Source organism: Anarhichas minor, unplaced genomic scaffold, assembly GCF_050575085.1.
Source record: "Anarhichas minor isolate MPS153535 unplaced genomic scaffold, ASM5057508v1 ptg000014l, whole genome shotgun sequence".
NCBI classification, from domain to species: domain Eukaryota; kingdom Metazoa; phylum Chordata; class Actinopteri; order Perciformes; family Anarhichadidae; genus Anarhichas; species Anarhichas minor.
This window is the reverse complement of record NW_027466460.1, coordinates 6,191,073-6,211,681: the sequence shown is the minus strand read 5'-3', so window position 1 is coordinate 6,211,681 and position 20,609 is coordinate 6,191,073. Positions and strand designations below refer to the sequence as shown.

The 20,609-nt window shown below is 41.4% G+C and overlaps 1 protein-coding gene across 1 annotated transcript; it reads left to right on the top strand.

Moving 5' to 3' along the window:
- Nucleotides 1–3,693: 3,693 nt before the first annotated feature.
- spock3 (SPARC (osteonectin), cwcv and kazal like domains proteoglycan 3) lies at nt 3,694–18,955 on the top strand. The gene is made up of 11 exons (XM_076091238.1): nt 3,694–3,846; nt 4,009–4,131; nt 11,089–11,128; nt 12,960–13,068; nt 13,778–13,886; nt 14,019–14,127; nt 14,402–14,515; nt 14,633–14,854; nt 15,765–15,827; nt 15,922–16,059; nt 16,715–18,955. The coding sequence occupies exons 2-11, from the start codon at nt 4,009–4,011 to the stop codon at nt 16,870–16,872; spliced, it is 1,185 nt and encodes a 394-aa protein (XP_075947353.1). The 5' UTR covers nt 3,694–3,846; the 3' UTR covers nt 16,873–18,955.
- The last annotated feature ends 1,654 nt before the right edge of the window (nt 18,956–20,609 follow it).

The window sequence follows — 20,609 nt, the reverse complement described above, 5'->3', positions numbered from 1 at the left end:
GCTAAAACACAGGACTCACACTGACCTTAGTCACAGCTATGCTCCAAAACGTCTGCTTCGCAAGATAACACACTCACCCCCCCCACACCCTTCCCGTGCTCTCTCTCTCAAAGACACACACATATATACAGCCATGTTCAAAACAAATGCACTCGCATACATCTACATATCAAGAAAAAATTCAGAAGATCTTCTCACAAGCCAAACTTTTCGTTTTACTGAAGAACAGAAGATTATAAGAAAATCCAATTAAAGATTTAGACACACCTGAGTCTTTCTCTAGTTCAGTACCTTTCTTCACACATCATGATGGAAACTGACTAAGGAGGCGGGAGATTATTATTATAAAACTCTATTATTTCTAACATTGTAATTTAACGCTCGCAATACAAAGTTTGATTGACACCCATACCATTAAAATATATTAAATGTAGCTGCATTGAACGAGAGAGAGAGAGAGAGACATATTCTACAAGGCCAAACGGAAGCCGCTGTTCACATACATGAACAAGGCCCCTAAGCTCCAATTAAGGAAAATCTTACTGCTAACAACATACAGAGGGCCCATTTTTCACAGATGATTTTCCCGCGTCACAGTAGGAAAAGAACATGTACAACTAACGGTGGAATTGCATTGAGCATCTTCAGTAGATATTTTTCATGGCAGACATTCTGACAGAACTGGTTATTCATTATAACATTGATTATAACGTTGATGAAAGCCAGTTCAAGTGTTTGGTATTGAACATGCTGGCTCACAGGAGAGGCCTCTTGGGACACTTAATGGAACAGAGCCGTTGTTAGTATTAGCAGTTCAACCTGGGCTTATTTGTGGAAGCTATTGCCTTTTGAAAAGTGCCTATAATATGTTCGACAGCTTTCCAATTAGTAGCAACATTTTGGGCCTTTTACTGTTCCCACATGACAATGCCCCCCATGCACAAAGTGATGTTCATAAAGAAATCGTGTTAAAAAAATGTGATTGGGCTTCACAGAGCCCTGAACTCAACCCCCAAAACCACCTTATTGGGATGAACTCGAATATCGACCTTATGCGAGGCCTCGTGGCCCAACATCAATGTCCAACCTCACTAATGCTCTCGTGGGAGACTGGGAGCAAATATGTGCCGCCAGGTTCTAAACACATGTGGAAAACATCAGAAGAGTGGGGGCTGTTATAGTGCCGTAAAGTTGGAATCAGATGTTCAGCAATCACATAACAGTGTCATGTTTGGGTGTCCAAATCTGTTTGGCTATATATATATATATATATATATATATATATCCTATTGTATTGTGTACAGAGTGGCACTCTCATAGTAAACTGCGATGATGGGATTTTCTGTGCAGCTTTTTTTAAATTACGCACCCTAATTCTTGCTCGATGGATTTTCAACTCCCTTCGACCCCACACCCCCTCAGCTCACCTCCCTCTTTCCTCTCATTTCCTCCCTCCCGCCGTCTCAGTGATCAGGTGCACAGCAACAGAGTCACTGGGCTGTGAAATCTCAGCTCCTTGAGACACGTTCCATGTCTATCCTGTCCAAATACACACACATAGGCGTACACACTTTTTGTCCTATTTTTCTTCAACTCCTTCCTTTCTACACCTCTACTTTCTCAACTGTTCTCTCGTGTAGAGATCGAGTCAACATTGTGTGATCGCAAAGTGACTCACAGGAGAAAAAAAAAAAATCAAATGACAGTGGAATGAAAAATCTATAAAGAGTTTCTTAGGCTGGAAAAGAAGTCTGTGTTTGTGTGTGTGTGTGTGTGTGTGTGTGTGTGTGTGTGTGTGTCAGTGTGAGCGCTCTGTGCGTCTCTCCTGCATATGTCTCTGACCACATCTACATCTTTAATGTCTGAGACTGAATAATGTATGAACCCCTGGGCTGGAAGACACACACACACACACACACACATACGCAAAACACCTCTTTTACTGCTTCCATCTGCGCAAATGTCACAAGCTAACAGTAAGCCATAAAGAATGGCCGTGTCATCCACAGTCCTGCACACCGCCATCGTCACAACTATCTTGTCATAACCAAAAGTAGATCACCTTGTGTTGATCCAAGAGAACAAAGCGTGCTTCAAAGACGAGGCGCCTCCAACCACAATAGCATCTCTACACCAGTTTCCTGTTTATATGTTGCTCACTTCCTCTTGGAGTAAACACAGAACTCGCATCAAAACATTTTTTTTTCCCCTGCCTGTACACGTGTGTGCTCATGCAGATGACCATTTAGCATCTCAGTGGCGCACGCCCAACGATACACTCTCGTGTGTCTCTCTGATCCAGTCATGCATGCTTCATAGCTCTAATTTGACTTTCAAATAGCTGCACCCTGTCATCTTTTCCACATGCCCACACACACTTTTTCCACAGCCTCTTATGAAGATAAGGATGTGAAGCTGAGGTCAAGGTTGGTTTCTACAGCAACTGTGCAAAATAATGCCTTGACCCACCTGACCATGAGGCTTCTCTGTAAAGAGCCTGGAAATAACATCAATACTCTCTAACTTGCTCGCCCTCTCCATGTTTGCAAGGTTTTTGCTCTTTTATTCCCAAATCGTTCTCTTCTCTGTCCACCTCTTTATCTTGTTCACTTGTTCAGTGTGAATCATATGCTGTGGCCCTTTACAGTAACTGTATTTCAGTGTAGTTGAACATCTATGGAAGATATTGACGTGACATGTTAGACAAAGCTCTAACAACATGAGGGATTATCTTTTAGATGAATATTCCTCCAGCAGAGTTCAGACACTTTGAAGCTGTTCTGGTGGCTGGTGGTGGCTCAACACCTCACTAAGTTGTTGTTTTTTCCCCTTTCATTTGTCACCCATCTGTTTGTCTGTATGCCATTGTGACAAAGCTGTGGCAGTTGCTGTGGTATCCTGTTGTAGAATGTGTTAGGTGATAGCCTGAAACATGTGCACTAACTACAAATGCCCCCCCCCCCCCCCTCCTTGAAACACCTTCAATCACACATAACCACTGTGAGGGAGAATGTCTTATGGGCTTTGTCCTAAAGGACTACTGCACTGACAGAGGGCGGTTCCACTCGCCTCCACAGACCATACAGAGAGGACCATTTACATGCATTTCTTATGGAGGCTGTGTTATCTTGTAGCATCAATTTATCCTCTGCCAGGAATGTGAGTGGAACTTCAGGAGTCACTATTGTATGAACAAGCCTGTGCGCCTCTCATGTGAGCAGAAACATGGGACAAGTACAGACACACAAGCAAACAGACATACAAAGAAACTCCAATCTTTTTATTTGTATTATTAACAGCGTTGTCAGTGATCTTACATTATGGCTTAAAACTCTATTCAAACTCTATCTCTATGCCCTGATATCAACCAATTACACTTTATCATAGCATTGCCCAACGTGTTTTGCACAAAAGGTAATCAGTGGAAGACACTTTTGCGGCGGCCTGATAACAGCCCACAGTGAGCCATCATGACTGTTTCCTCCGCACTGACGAGAGGAAGAGAAGAAAGAAAAGAGCGACAGAGCGCAGGGCCCGCGCGCACGGTGCCAAGCGCGTTCCCGTTTTCTGCTGCGCACAGTCAGCCGGTGCGGAGAGAGAGAGAGAGAGAGAGAGAGAGAGAGAGAGAGAGAGAGAGAGAGAGAGAGAGAGAGAGAGAGAGAGAGAGAGAGAGAGAGAGAGAGAGAGAGAGAGAGAGAGAGAGAGAGAGAGAGAGAGAGAGAGAGAGAGAGAGAGAGAGAGAGAGAGAGAGAGAGAGAGAGAGAGAGCGAGCGAGCGAGCTGTTATTACTAGTGACAGAAAACGGCAGCGAGCACATACAGTCTGGATAGCAGCTGATGCGACAAGGTAGGAGAAACAAAACACCTCCGCATCATTACATCTAGTGTTGACGACCAGCGTTCACCGTTGATGTGATGTAGATTGAGCTGCCTCTGTTTTCAACGCGATCGTGGCGTCCTCCAGCCTGATCTGATGTCCTCCCTCCGTGCTGTTGTTGTGTGTCCGCAGATGCTGAGCGTCGCCGTGCTGTGTCTGTGTGCCGTCGCCTTCGGACACGTCTCCGCCCGCTCCGACAGCGCCAATTTTTTGGATGATAAGTGGCTCGCTGGGAGATGGGATAAATTCAGAGATGTAAGTCTGGCTTATATTGTTAACTCCGTTTCTGCTCATCATCTAATCATCTACACTCACCCGACCCCCCCCCCCCCCCCCCCCCCCCCTTTTCTCCCTCATTGGTTTGTGATCATGCGCTCCTCGTTTTTCTCGTTGTGTCTAAACCCACGTCCGTCACCCGCGCCACCGAGACAGTAAATACAGTAACGGTACTGGGAAGGTCCTCTCCTGTGAGCGTGTTTTTCGCGATAGCAGTCCCCGAGATAGCCAAGGCCTCTGAAACACACATACATAGCCTAGCTGTCCAAGGGGATCCACTGAGTCCCAGAAAGGGGCCTAATTATGGGCAGGTTTAGGGAGGGGGGTCCGCAGCAGTGAGGCATGGATGTGCTTTTTGTTTAGAGTAATAGACACCTGCCACAAGGTTGTGGCAACAAACCAGACTCGGTCCCTTCCAAGGATCCTAAACAACAACGTGTGCTGCCGGATGACACCTTGCCTATAACAATACCTTATTGTACATTGTTTGAAATATAGCTCCGGTTTTGTTCATGCCATATATGTTACAGGAAGAAAGTGCAGTTTTTTGACAGTTTGAAAATATCTATAATGAAAAATATCGATGCCTGTCCTTAGACTCATTCAAATATGTCAGAGTGAAGCCAGCTTTCACTGGTCTAAGAACCAATTTTGTCCAGGTTGCTGCAAATAATAATTGAAACACAAATGTAGGCTTCATATCAAACTATGTTTTTAGCTGTAGATCACAGATAATAGACTGGACATCTCTACTTTTATATGGGAATGGATATCACAAATTACAGAATTCAATGTAAAAGGACTGTTTAAGTCATTCCGTATGACAATGTATCACAGGTTTCAGGTGGATTGTAGTTGTCAGAAGGATATCTTGCCTCTAACTACAGATTACAGTAAATGGGTAGCAGTGATTTGTACATGCTCGTACTTGCACTCACTCACTCAAGCAGACACACGTGCACACACACACACACATACACAAACAGAATGAAACATTTGTGCACACACACATACATTATAAGAAACAAGCTTTTGCTCAGGAGCTATGCAAAAACAAGAGGGTTTACATAATGCACCAGAGAAAAATGCACTTTTCATGCACACTAGCTTTACCATGCTGCACACATGCATGCATGATGTTTTCCTGAATTGAAGCCCTTGAAACATTCCTTATCAGATGGATAAAACCAAGCAGGAGCAACATTCTCTTTCATTTCCAAAGAAAAGGGCAGGTGCATGTTTTATATGTACCTTGTTACAGGCTTTTTCTATCTTTCATTTTGCACCTATCACACTTATTGAAAGCGTGTGAACCCAGCGGCTCAGGTGGACTCATGTAACTCACCGCATGTCCAACTGTTGAGCAGGATTTAGATTATGCAAATAAGGCGTCGGGACCGAATGCTAGAGAGGAAATGTGCTTGGCCATGTGCTGTGCTATGTAAGATGATTGGAACTCTTAGAGACAGAGTTGAGAGAGAGAGAGAGAGAGAGAGAGAGAGAGAGAGCTTAGTGATTGTGTTAATTCAAACAAAGGTCTATAAATACCCCCAATGACATTGCAAGGATAATTAACCTTACCTATTCCAAATGGAACGAAAAAGACATAGATAGAAAGGAAGTGTATGGCGGTGGAAGGCTCTCTGTGCATTCTCAACTGTGTTTTAACCTTGAGGCTTCAGGCATTAGAGATAGAAATGGTGCACAAAAGCATTATGTGCTCTGTATATATGTGCAAGCCTGTTATTTCCTGTTCAGTGATATGTCCTAGATTGACTTATGTGTCACTGTGTGATTTTGCATTCAGGACTTTATCAATACTGATACAAAAGTTTTCAACGAAATAACTAAGAAGAAGTGACAGTTAGTCTTGGCAAGCTTATTTACCTTTCTCTTTGTATGTTTGTTACTGATTAAACTTGTATCACCACTATGTTTCCAGTGGTACACAGGTCATACATCCTGTACAGATATGGGCCCATCAAAACATTTATTTTTGATTATCTTATGTAATTATACTTTTGGGCCTATGGTACATATAGTGAACATATAGCTCATGTTAATTGTACTTCAGAGATAATGGTCTATATATGAATGTATTTTCAAGGTGTGGATGGATTGACATGCTTGATTACACCCTAAAAACATGATTTTTTAAATAATTGGAGCTGTTTGCTGCTGCTCTTTGTACGTGCAAACGTAGCTTAGTTTTAAAGTCACAGTTTCCTAAGCGGGGATTTACGCACCACAAAACTAACAGGTTGCACCACAGCATCTAGTTCATATAAAAAATTTCAATAAATATTTATCCATGCTAGGTTTATGCCAATAACTAAAATCATCAAATCATTTCAGTTAGCTTAGCTTTATCTAATATGTCCTTCTGACTGTTAATTGTATAAATATGACTAACCCGGAAACATATTTATTCATGTGTGTCTAAAAAAAGTCATCCCGACATAGAGTGATGCAGGAATGAGCCTTGAAACACGGAAATCAGTCCGCATATTTGCACTTTTGGTTCCCTCGTCCTGATCGTCAATGGGTTTTTGGAATGGGTTTTTGGTAAGATGCCTGAAATATGCTTTGTGGTTAACGCAAGCTTAAGAGATTTTAAAGTTTCTAAATAAAATACATGAATTTTGAAGCATTTAAGTGTCTTAAAAAAGGCGCCCGTGAACAAGTGGCTAATGAAACGACATCACGCCGACTACTCAGCCTTTGTAGTTTGTTTATAGCCTAGCATCGGCTTTTTACTTCTGACGATTGCATTTGCACTTCATAAATCAAAATCATAAAAGTGGTGTTCATCAAAATGTCTGTTTGTCTAAGAGCTTATTTTTTGCAATAATTCAAAATCCAATGGAAAAATCCCCTTGTCTTTTTGTCGAGGGAACCAGTGCCATGCTAACTTCTGGTGTTGTCCAACACAAATTCATTAAACCTGTCGCACTCTACTTTACAAAGACAGATTTTTGGAAGGCATGTCACAACTTGCCCTAGATACATCCTGTTTACATTGCTAATTGTTTTTGATTGGACAGCGCTACAAATGCTTCTTAGCAGCATATTTATAACAGTTTCTTCTCGCTAAGGTATTCCTAACATTTGAATGGTGCAACACAATTTAGTAAATCACTAGTAGGCTAGCTCAAAAATAACTTTACAAAACAGCTGGTTACCCAAATCCTGTTGCTGACTGACCTCAAGACTAATCTATAGTGTAAATAATTATCATGACGGTAGTTTGGGATGAAACTCTTTACTTGCACTCAAAGCTGTCCGTACCATCTTAACCCTACTATCACATAAGCACAGTTGTCATACGCTTTGCCTTTCTCTCAGAAATGCAAATGTTATACTGGTACTCCATGCCAAACTTTGCTTTGCTGTGATTTAAATTTTACATGTTAGGCATGTACTTTCACTTTCATCTTTCAGCGAGAGCCATAAGTGGGTCTCCTGCACTAGATAGGAACTCGGCCACTGATTTACTGTACGTCCTTTTAAGATGTCTGGAGAGGCCTGGGGCTCTCTTTGCTGCACTTGTGCCATCTCAAGTTCTTCAGACATCCTGTTCCCTTTTTTTGGGCCTTGGCTTACTTACAGCACTGCCACAGAGTAAAAAGGATAAGCTGAGGAGGAAGATATGTTTAACGATGTAAGGAAATACACAATGAAGGGTGTGTGATGAAGAGCATGATGCTTAATTGTGCAGTGCAGGAGTAAATTGTTTTGACCAGCCTCATTAGAGCAGATTACACCTTTCCATCCTCTCCTCTCCTCCTTTCTCTTTCTCTCTCTCTCTCTCGGTGTGTTTTTACTGTGCGTGTCTGTCATGTGTTGTTTGTGTTGCGGAGGGTGAATGATGTAGGGAAGGTACAGAGCTTCAGGCCTTTTCCACTTCAAAGCACCTCAGTGTGTCTTTGTGTGTGCATGCGACAAGCTTGAGCAAGACATGCAGAGCCAGTAGAGTGAAAACATGCACATATTTCTCCTGTTGGATGTTAGAGGTAGGCAGCAACGAGACAGTGAAGGTAAGGAAGTCATTAGGACGCAATTAGTAGCAATGATGTGTGAAAATCTTAAGTAAAGGTAAGAAAAGTATTATTATCTATAGACTTGTTTCTATAACAGTATCAGAATGCACACAAGCAAACTAGGGTGTTAGCCAACAGAACAAACACACTATTGTGTCTATGTGTGTTTGTGCACATGAGGAGAGAGAGACTGTTATAACTGCAAGGGAGAGAGAGGAAAAGAGGTGGAAAGATAAATGGAGAGATAGAGAGATAAATTGAAAAGTGGCTATTTTTAGCGTACACTCAGGAGGCCATTAGTTCTATTGTTGAATTTTGGGTTTTCTGTGTTTTTTGGAAAGTGGGTGGTTGGTTGCTTGCACAGTGAAGGGCATTCATCCAGTTATTTGATGTTTTGCAGTGCTGACAGATTCTGGCACTACAGTCAGTGCTGTGGTGATACGTTTATTCGCTTATGCGTGCGTCTGGACGTGCATATGTGTGTGTGTTTGTGTGTTTTTGTGTATTTACGCGTGTGTTCCCTTGCATGCTTCTGTTGATTCCATTAAGGAATCAGACCGCAAGCACTTTTGTTGTCTTGACTGGTCTAGAGGGCTTGGCCCCCATAATGCAATGTTCTCATTATTCAATCGCAATGGTCTGCAGTGCTAGAGGGGAACATAAACAAAAGTACCTCTCTACTTGGCTTAATGTTTGCTAACCTGTCAGTATGTGGGTTTTCTTCATATTTTGATGTTCAAGTAGGCTACTGTGCGTAATTCTAAACATAAGAAACAGACCACTGTAGCCACTATTGAATTTTCTCTTCACGTAGCATGGACCTTTTTAGAAGTGGAAGATGAGGGAGAAGTGAATGAGTAATGAAGAGTCTGCGGTGACGATGCAGAGGGTCACAAAGGGCCAGCAGTGAAGGACAAGCGGGAGAAATGAAAAAGAGCTGAGAAAAAGCAAGAGTTGACCCTGTTCACCTGCAGCACAAGGAAGTGATACTGAAGGAGACTTGCCGAAGGGTTATGTCCTGCTTTTTGAAAAATAACTAAGGTCTTGTAGCAAACAGTGTCGAAGTATAAGAGTTTTCGCACCATACATGCACTGCACACACATACACAATTCCACTGCACTGACATGCTAAAATAAAATCGAATTATATTACTTTGGGTTCAACAACAGTTAATATTTGCGGGGGAAAAAGCTTGTTTCCGCCATGGGTGACAATACAGGAAACATCACTGAAACTGCATCTCACAAAACAAGCATGGCATACAAGTCTAAGGTGTAAATGTACTCAAGCTTCCTGAAAACAAAATGTTCAGCCTGTTAAAAAAAACTGTTTGCAAAACTGCAATGATGTACTGTAGGACGTTAATCTATTCAACCACATTTCAGCCTGCATTGAATCTTTCTTACATTATTGCTAACTTGTCAAGCCTTAAAATCTAAAATCAACCATTTATACCAAAGACAATCGGAAGTAGCACAGAACCGCATAGCCTTGAACCTTGAACTTGGTTCAGTACCACAACTGCAGCTGTCACTGTAAATGTTTAATGGATGTACCTTACCTTACCTTATTAGTGTCTTTTCAATGAATTTTGATTTACGAAAATGAAAGAAGGGCCTTTTCTAAAGCATTTAGCTTCATTATTCTTCAGCAAGCATCATCATTTATAACAGCTTTATGATTGTTTCTGTAGCCCGCTTATCATCCATCTCCTTGGTAAATGCTCAGTGTAGGAAATATAACAATGGTACAGTAAATCTGCTCTGTACGTGAGAGGTAGATGTGTCCATAGAAATGTGCACCAAAGAAAAATTGAGCTTTGGGAGAGAACTCTTACTCACTGCTGTTTAGGTCACAGGTCAGAATTTCACTCTTTAATTGTATTTTAAACGTTCTATTGGTGGAGATTTGCACAACATTGAAATGTGCAAATGTTCAATATGGAGCTGTATTGCGCTCGGCCACACTGTGGGATTTACGCTGATAAGATGTTATTGTTTTCCCTATTTCCCTCCGTTCCTATATTTGTTCTGGCATGTAGTTTTGAATGAGTCACACACACACATATATACACACACACATGTGTGTGCAGAACAGGTAATCATTGTGACAGAATGAGAGAGAAGTGCAGTGTTGGGTTTGAAAGAATGCCCCAGAGAAGGAACTGAGCGTAATGAGTTCTCTGAACTCGGACGGAGTCAAACGGCGCACAGCTCACTATTTCTTAAGCTCCTTCACATTTGCATCATGAGCCAGCACCCCAGGGTGTGTCTCCTACTTGTCCTATTAAAAGCAGGCGAATCACACACCTCCATGCAATCCTTATTCAGGCTGCTGAAACACATCCAGAAACAGTTTGAGCCATTTGATTCAATCGAGGAAGGTTGTTAAAAACAGTTCATTTTCAAACCAATTTTCATTTTCATGACCTAAACCAAACACTTTAAGACGTTTATATTCCTTTCACATCTTTAAACTGTTCGGCCTGTTTGGTGTGACATCCTCTCTCTATAGTAGTGCCACAAAATGGTAAACAAACAAAATTCCATGAGCCGATGTTAAGGTCATTATAAGCAGCTCATGCACACATTCGGGACACTTTCTATGTTAAATAAATGCATGCTCCGTGTTTGTACATGATGGTGTGTTGGTGTGTGTTTCCTAGATTTCCATCAGTTGATTTCATTATGCAAAGTTTTCACTCAAAAAGACAAACCTAATCAAAATGAATTCCTTATTCTCTCTCTCTCTCTCTCTCTCTGTAATGCTTTCTCCTTAAGGAAGTGGAGGTTTGTATGACTGCTTAATAGTCTGGTATTTGTCATGTAAAATTCATTCCAGATGTCATTTGAACAATATTTGTATTATTGTATTTGTTGTTTTATCCTTTTGCAGGAGCCTGGAACATGGACTCCATCCAAGCCCTTCGATCAAGGTGGGTGTGAGAGCCGCGAGTGGTTGTGCTGTTGGCTTTGAGATAAAACAAAAAAACACTAGAAAGGACAAAAACAACTGATACCTCTTCCACAGCAAAAAAAAATATCTTTAAATTGGGAATTTTCTTGATAAAAAAGCATTACATTAAAATATTAAATCTGCATATGGATGTGTATCTTGATGTATTTGTGGAGAAGGCCCACATAAAATTAAGAAGGAATATATAAAGTAGAAATACAAGTGAGTCCCACTTATTGTCATTAGGTTATGGCTACTTAGCTGTATTATGTTACTGTAACGCCACCCATTGGTAAAATGCCATCAAATGTTGCAGGATTGCTCAAAGTCAGTATGTACTCAAGACGTATGGCAGTATCTATCACCCAAATATGTAACATGAAGACTAAATTAGAAAAATGCAATGGTAAAAGATATTATTGAGTAATTGAGTCACTGGCCACATGGTCACGCTCTTCCCTCCAAAAACAAATCACTTGGAACATGGCCTAATTTAATTTCTTTTTTTTTATGTGTTTGGTATTTTTAAAATATCTTTCTAACTAACAGATAGACAAATAATTAAGAGCAACAACAAAACCTTAGTGGAGGTAACTATCCTCACAACATTTCAGATGTATTCGATTCATCTTAAACCATCATGTTTCTTAGTTGAATTGCATCTGTTCCTGTTGATTTAGACCCTAAAATAAAATACATTTTCGAGCTGGAAACTTTTGCAGCGACCAATTGGCCCTGTGTGTGTAAAGAACATCTCATGTACTTTTTAATAATGCTAATTCTAATTTACCTAATAATCTAATTGGTGTTCGTATATGACTGTGTGCTATCTCTAATCTATCCCCAATTTTTCAACAACCTCTACATTTATAGCTACAGTGAAAAAGGATGAATTTCTGTTCTTTGATTATCTCATTTCCCATTGAGTTACTGATGGCCATAAACTCATACACCCAGGCACATCAGGACATGAACACATTCACTCTCACTTATCACTGTACCCCTAAACACACACACACACACACACACACATCCACACACACACACATCCACAGACACACACAGACATGTCAAGGAAACAAAAGCATTAGATGATGCGTTAGAGGATGGAGGCAGGATAAGCTGCTAAAGCTGACCAGGGATTACAGTAAGGTTCTTTAGAGCAGAGGTCATTAACAAACTGTTCTGAGATCAGCAGAGGGCCTTAGATCCTGCGCCATAGTGGTCAGCTGAAGGCTGACAAGCGGTCAGAAACAGCAAGCTTGTCTTACTCTTTACTCTTTATCAGTGTCAGACTCAGATCTAAAATCAGCTCTCAAAGCCAGATATGGCACTCAGCTGTGAGATCTGATACCAGATCAGTTTTAGGATCTCAGAAGGAGCACACAGGACTGACGCTCAGTGCAGGCTGTTGTAAGGTCAGAAGTAGCCTATTACCAGTTCCATCTGTTTTTAGTCGTAAGAATACTTTGTGGTATTATGGCTTTCAGTTCAGCGTGAGAGAGACATTGCCAGTAAGTGAAGAGGCTAGAATTATCCCACACACAGATCGTTTACACCTGTCCTCACAGCATGAATCTGTAAAAATGAAAAGGAAGTACATGGTTTAGCCAGGAATCATTGATCTAGGATTTCAGAGAACAAAAGGGAAATGTATCCTTGGGATGTTTTCTCTGTTTATGCTCATGAGCTTAGTCTTTCTAGAAAGCACTTTCTGTGGAGAGGCTGTGTTTGGGTTGCAGACACATAGACGATACACATATAACACTGAAAAGAGTTCTCATTCCATTTCTCTGTTTTGTGTTTTCTAGGCCTGGATCCAGCCAAAGACCCCTGTCTTAGGATCAAGTGCAGTCGCCACAAGGTGTGTGTGGCCGAGGATTATAAAACTGCCACTTGTGTCAGCCAGAGGAGAGTTAGGTAAGAACACACACACATACACTCTCTCACTCACACACTTGCTCTTTTAAACAGGCCGAAGTCTCAGAGATGTCCTTTAAATTTGCATTCAGATGTGCTGGAGATGAAACACGACAGTGGATTAGGAGGAAATCAAATCTCTTTATTACTTGTCATCTCTTTTCTCTTCAATCGTTTTTTTTTTCTGCTCACTTGTTTACGCGGCATTAATAAGCAACAACACCAGAGGGGATGGCTGGCTTTCTATTTGTGCAGCCTGCCCACTGGTTGCCCGGCTCTCTTGTGACTGTTGTGCGACATTACTGTTTAGTCCAATTACCCCAGCACTGGCACTGCTTTACAGCGGACACAAAGTCCTGCCAAGTGATATGAATGGACTTTGTACGTGTGTGTGTCTGTCTGGGACACTGCAGACTGGACAGAGGACAGTAACGCCACACTGACCTCATTTCCCATTCTTAGCAGAAACACAATTACCACTGCACAGTGCCGGCAAATGAGAAAATAATCCGAATCCTTGTCTCGCTTCTGAAATTGATGTAAGAACAATAAAATACACCATGGATGCAAAATGCTCAGAAAACATTCGTTTTGGATAAAGCAGGGAATATAAACAGGGCAATGATACATCATTTGAAATATTTTTCATACGCAGACGGTCAGATTGTTTTGTGCTTGTGTGTGTAAGTATTTTGAATCTCCTCTCTAGTTTTAAAGATGCCAGTTTGTACCAGAGTCCAGGGTCGACGTGCAAACCTTGCCCTGTGGTTCACCCCTCCCCTGTTTGTGGAACTGACGGCCACTCCTACTCCACCAAGGTAACCGCACACACAATGTATCTCCCATAAGAGACATATGAGCACATATTTATTTTCATTTCCTCTTGATGACACACCTGATCTTACTTCCTCTTCTGTCTCGTCCCATCTGTCTCTGTCGCGCCCGCTCAGTGCAAGTTAGACTACCAGGCATGCATCACAGGAAAGAAGATTGCTGTGAAGTGTTCTGGCATGTGTCCTTGCCCCTCCCAGCCTGAGCAGAGCTCTGCAGAGAAGAAAGGTAAACAGTTCTGCACACATGGCTGCACACCGTAAGCTGGGATGCTTTGCAGGAGAAACAGTAAATTCTCCTCAATTAAAAAGTCTTCCATGGCGTCCAAGCCCTTTTATAGCCCCTTCTTGACAAGCTAAACCCTTCTGCCCTGATGAAGTGACAAGTTTCAGGGAAGCTGTGCTCCAGCTGACCCTGACTTCCCACTTCCATAAGGGACTCACTAAGGGGACAGTAAAGCGTCTCTTTATCACCATTAATCATTAGTGTTGACCTTTTTTAGTGTGCAGTGAGTCGGACCTGAAGGAGGTAGTGAATCGTCTGAGAGACTGGTTCAGGGTGCTGCATGAGAATGGCAACCACAAGAGAGTCAAGATCCAGAAGCCAGAGAAAAACAGTGAGTCGTGTGGTGTAAACAAAGCAGAGAAACCAGAAGATACGCAACATTTCTTCATTCATTGGTACACTGTATACCTGGCTGCCTCTCTCTCATTTTTAACCTTTTTCCTCACAGAGTTCGAGGTTGGGGCGTCCCCTATTTGTAAGGACCCTCTGGGCTGGATGTTCTCCCGACTGGACACAAACTTTGATTTCCAGCTGGATCAATCGGAGATCAAGAGCCTCTACCTGGACAGGAACGAGCCGTGCTCTGACACGTTCTTCAAATCCTGCGATACACATACGGACAAAGTTATAACCAGCTCTGAGTGGTGCACATGCTTCCAGAGGTACACAGGTACGTTATCTCCATGCACTGACATGCAACACCTAAAACACCTAAAATGCATTCACACCTGGATAAGTTATTCCTCTTCGGCCTCTGTATCTTGTGACATTAGAAGCGAAGCTCTGATTTCATGCAACAATTGGGTCTTATTTTCATAGTTTTCCTATATTATAAGAAACATGCAACAATCCTACAGCAAGTAAATTGCTACTCACAATTGTACTGTTTGTTGTAAATATCCATCACAATAGAACGACTTTTAGGTTTAACTTTGACCTACTATTGTTATTGTAGTTGTGCTCATACACAGTTTGTCTATGCAATAAGGGATTATTAACAACATGCACTTTGAAATCGAAATATAGTGGTGGCTTTTTTGAACCTGTTCGATCGCCTTGTCACTCGTGTCCATTGCCCCTTCATCCTTTGTTGTTGCTTCCCAAGCTCAGCAGTTACTTTGGTTCATTGCACATTGCTCTGATAACTAATAGAAATGATGCTCAAAGCTATAAAAACAAGATCCAAAGTTGTAGTAAACCGGACATTTTCACTAATTTCTAAACTAACTTAACTACTATCGGAGAAATATCAGACACCTTCCATTCCATCAGAATGGCATAGTCTTCTTTGATATGTACAGAATACATTATTGTACTCTGGATGATACAAGGAAATGAAAAACACTGCATTAGAATGCTATTGGATTCGAGAAAGGACAAATGTGTTGTTTTTGATTATATTTAAACTGTACAGATGAGTCAACGGGGCTGCACTTGTAAAAGCAAAGACAGCTGGATAACAAACATCTCCACGAAAGCAAAAAGTACACAAAGGAAGCAAAGTTCACTCAAACAGATGCATCCCTAGAAAAGCAGACTTCTGCAGTTTGTTACCAGCCTCCTGTGTCTCTCCCTTTCAGATTCCCCTTGTAAAGCAGAGCTGTCCAGTATCAACAAAAAGCAAGCGGGGAAGAAACTGCTTGGTGAGACCCACACGCACACACACACACTCAAATACACACAAAAACAGTGTGTTACCCTGATTCATTGTGTGTGTCTGTGTGTTTTGGCTTGTAGGTCAGTACCTGCCATCCTGTGATGAGGAAGGTTACTACAGGTCCCACCAGTGTCACAGCAGCAGCGGGCAGTGCTGGTGTGTAGATCACTATGGCAACGAGGTGGCCAGCTCCCGCACCCATGGCCCTGCAAACTGCGGTAGGCAAATAGTGTGTCACGTTTCAGTGTAAGAAAACAAAGAGATGCCGTGTTATTTGCAGTCGAGGCATCATGGAGGGAATAATTCATAGATGTGTGGCAACACTTAATTTCCCTTTTTTGTATTGCATGAAATCTGTCAGTAGCCACAATGTATTTGTATAAACATAAAGCTGTTGTAGGAATAGATTGACAGGCTTGAGATATTAGGCATTTTTGCTTGCTTGCTAAGAGTTAAATGACAAGATTACCACTCTGATATCTGTCCGTTCAATTTAAGATAAAGTTAGTTAATCTGAGCAAAATGACTGGAAGCAGGAAGCCTGGCTCTCTGCAAAAGTAACAAAATCCACCTACCAACACCTCTAAAGCTCACAAACTGACACATTTCTTGTTTTCTTCCAAAGAAAAAATGTGTGTAAAAATCACAAGTTCTGGTTTAACTGCGTTCATGTACTTCTTGGCTGGGTAACTTCCTGGAGCGTTGTCCTTGTCCATGAGATTGCCAGGCTAGGTTGCCTTACGTTAAGCTAAAGTAACTGGCTAATATTGACTGCGCAGACATGCAAGTGGTGTCAATCTTCTGTTACAACCATCTACCACTTATTTCGCCAAAACAACTCCTTTAATCGTAAGATTTGGTACATTTCTCTAGGCGTGATTCTGGAGTCTTCTGGAGACCTTGGCAGCGGAGACTCGCTGTTCACCGATGATGATGAAGATTCCTTTGTTCTCAACGACCAGGCCGGGATGGACGACGAGGACGACGAAGACGAGGATGATGACGACGACAACGACGAGTATCTGTCGTAATTTCAAAAAAAAGAAAAGAAAAAAAAGAAAACTGTTTGTTTGGTCAAACTGCACGTTTCTAGGTGACTCCCCAGGCAGATACTTAATCGTACTAACAGCCTATGGACTACTCTCTGTGTATTGTTTGTTCATAAGTTAAAAAAAAAAAAAACCCAATTCCTGGCAAACGTTTATGATTTCTCCTCCTCTCTAAGTATAAAATATGATTGGTTAATGGCACTTGCGTGTCAGCCAACCAGAGAACATGACCAGGACTAATCCACAACCAATCCAGTGTTTTGGATTTGGGCATACGTGCAAAGACCTCTCCCTTCTTTGGACAGTCCATGTCTTATAGTGTGTCCTGTCCTTGTGCAGCACTCTGATGCCTAAGTCTGTTGATGCCTGAGGCGCAATGTTAAAGAGATTTCCCCTTCTTCGTTCCATCATCCTCTTCCTCCCAACCCTTTTACTCCTTATCAAATGTTCCTGTGTATAGGTGGGATGTTGATGATGTAGATAAGAGAATATTGCACTCTTTAGGTTTCTTTTGATCTTGATTTGTAATCGTGACTGTAACTGTGTGGAAAAACAAGATAAGAGTTAGACATGCTTCATTAGGAGAATTAAGGCAAAAAAACAACAACAACCACAGCGTGAGTTGGATAACAATCAGAACCGACATGCTAGCTGTTTTCACAGAGACACAAATCAAGTCAAATCATCTCCAAGGCTCAGCAACAAGGAAAGACAAATTACTGCTTGGCCCGGTGGTGGTAGGGGGAGAAAATGTTATTGTTATCTATTTTTCTAATCCATTGTTGGGGGAATACAGATGATGAAACAGATTTGTCGTAGCATGTCTAATACTGCGTGATGTTGTTTCAGTCTGTAGAACCAGAGGCTAAACCTTTGTGGGACTCAAAACATAATGGAGTTTGAGGGAGAAAATGCCCCTCAAGCGTGTACAGATGAAACTGCACTTGCATAGTTAAATAAACTGCTTGAGACACAACTCTGTGTGATTTAAAAAAAAAAATGTTTACTGTCCTTTAATACGTCAGTGAGCTAAAACGAAACCTCATCACAGCTCAGAAGTGGAGTTGATGTTTTAAATGTTACGTTATTTGAGCACACTGTTTAACAGAATAACTCTCTTGCAAGGTAATAAAACCACAGAGCCGCGCAGACCTGTTGACAAATGTCTGGCAGGGGATAAAGGCTAAGGTGTGCCTTCTACCGATAAGGACAGATGGTGGGGATAGTGGGAGAAACATGCTTAATGGACTGACAGAAGCTCGCTGGGCTTAACTGTCCAGCCCTGATACTATTTGGGTTTTGATATGGCTTGTGTTTTGGGTCTCTCTTGCGATGGTGTAACATAGGCCATATTTCAGATCTTTTGATTTGTTCCATAGGATAGCTAGAGTGTAGAGAAGCACAGATAAACTTAACAGTTAAGGCATAAAGAACACTTAGATTCTGCTGGATTTGGATTTTTTTTATATTAGTACACTGGCTAGAGGAAGCTTTGGTTTAGAGAGCTTTATATGAAAGAAAGATGATTATCTTACAGTGTTTTGCTCTTACTTTGTTTTAAAAGCTTGATTTGTACCTGATCTGCTCTAACTACTTATAGTGTATATCTGTCAGGGTTGAGAACTGAAACTGATCCCAGATTTGTGTATTCTTGACAGGTCCTGTGACCGTTTATGCAGACCTGGGATTAGATTAGCTCCTACGTTAATTTTCAATTATTAATCTGCCTCCGGGCTTCATTTTGAATCAAACATCTGTTGAAATTCCATGTTAAGACCTGAAAAGTGCCATCTAACTGTCCAATAGTTTTGTTTTTTGCTCCCTTCATTCCTTTTAACTTGGAATTTCAATTCACTTTAGGAACTGGAAAGTGTTTCAGTCTTAAAGTGTGCTGTTTCGTGAGTGTGATGACATGCAAATCATTTTTGATGACCTCAGACACTGTAGCCACTCTCAACCAATCACACACTGTCATCACAGCTCTGGTGTGTTTCAAGGTTATGATACAGATGCATTTTTTTACAGTGTATGTATGATTTGCTGAAATAAAAGCTATATTGACCAATCTTTGCTTGACTGAGTGCTACTTGGAGGACAGACATGAATACATGCAGCAAACTCTTGTTTCTGTGTTTACAAAGTCTCTGTTCCATGTTTATTGTTTCATTTCTGCATTTATCTGCTAGAAATGACATGCAAGTTGCTATAAAGGTTGAGTATGCATGCTTAATTATATGAGGCTATGGGAACTGAGCAAACACAAGTACCACAAGGTTCCCCACCATTTAAGGGTACAAAGCTGTTGTTTAGAGGTGTAATGAAATGACACAACACCTGCCATAAAGGGAAGTTGAAAGTAATAACATTACATTTGTAATTATATTACCGAATAAAAAAACAAAAGAGAAAGCTGAAAGTCAGGAGTGACAAACTCTGTTTGTAGGCAAATGAGTTCCGTGTGCAGAAACATTACTGCATTATGTATGTGAAGAACAGGTGAATATTTCATAAGCCACCGTCACACCCGCACCATAAATGCATGCACATACAAGCATGTAGAGCGAAAACACAAACACTGAGGGAATCAATGCAGGAAAAAGACACATTCATTGGCCTGGAAAAGTTAGTTTCCTTTTTTTTGTTTGCTGTGAGAACTACAATTGTTTTTATACGGCCCAGTGTAAGCAGGACGCAGGAAGCCACTGGGTAAATATCCAGTGTTCATTTCACACCCTTTTCCTATTTCTTTATGTGCTGACCATAGAAATGTGGAGAGATACCATCTCTGTGGCTGATTTCCACACAGTGGAGGCTGTTGTTGGAAGCCGTCCAACAATAAAAAGTAATTTGCCAGTGTGTAGGGAGACGGTACGACTGAGCGCTGATGGGAAAAGCCTCAAATAGCAGGAAGCACTTATGATGTTTGGAAATCAGGTTTCTTGGATAAGCAATAACCTGTGACGCAGGTTCTTTTACACTTCCACACTCTGGTGCGTGATGAGGTATTGTTGCTGTATGAGGTGTGATCACCCACTATATCTGTGTTATTAGGGGTAATATATTGATGTGTATAAAGCGGCAGTAGAAACACGTCAGTTCAATGTGAAACAATCTAACGACAAGGTCCATTTAGTGGCTAGTTTTGAGCTTTTATAGAGTCGCATGTTCTTCATCAGCAGAAGGGGTTTGCACAGTTGTCACTGAAATGTCAATGTTTCCATTTCCTGAGCACTTAAAGAGTTTCTGCTCAAGAATGATCTGAGGAACCTTAGCGTCAGTTTAAAAACGGAACTAAACTGAATCAAAGATGACATTTATGGGCTTGTTCTTTTCCCCCTTATTATTATGTCACTCGATCCTACATCTCTAAAGAGGTTTACTCTCTGTTTGCATGTCTACAGCAGCATTGTGAGCTCTTTTCATCAATGAAGTCTTGTTTGTGTACTAAATGTAAGCACCACTGAAAAGGCCTGAGCTGAGCTTCCATTGCTAAGCTGCTGAGGAAGCAGTATGGCTCACCTTAATGGTGAAGTCACTGTTTGGTCAATACACTCTCTGACACAGACACACACGTACACTTAGCAGGCTCATGTTACAGAGCCTGACTCAGCGCATACAATAGACCATATAGGATGGGGCAGGTTAATGGTTGTAAACTATTTACCAGTTGAATCGCAGCATTAGCGCAACTTTCAAGAAGAAAATTATTATTTCATACA

Bases quoted from the DNA above. Each gene is read 5' to 3' on its own strand.
- spock3 (XM_076091238.1), top strand. From the start codon at position 4,009: ATGCTGAGCGTCGCCGTGCTGTGTCTGTGTGCCGTCGCCTTCGGACAC. The intron at 13,069-13,777 runs GTAAGAACACAC...TCTCCTCTCTAG, and splicing joins GTCAGCCAGAGGAGAGTTAG to TTTTAAAGATGCCAGTTTGT. The intron at 15,828-15,921 runs GTGAGACCCACA...TTTGGCTTGTAG, and splicing joins AGCGGGGAAGAAACTGCTTG to GTCAGTACCTGCCATCCTGT.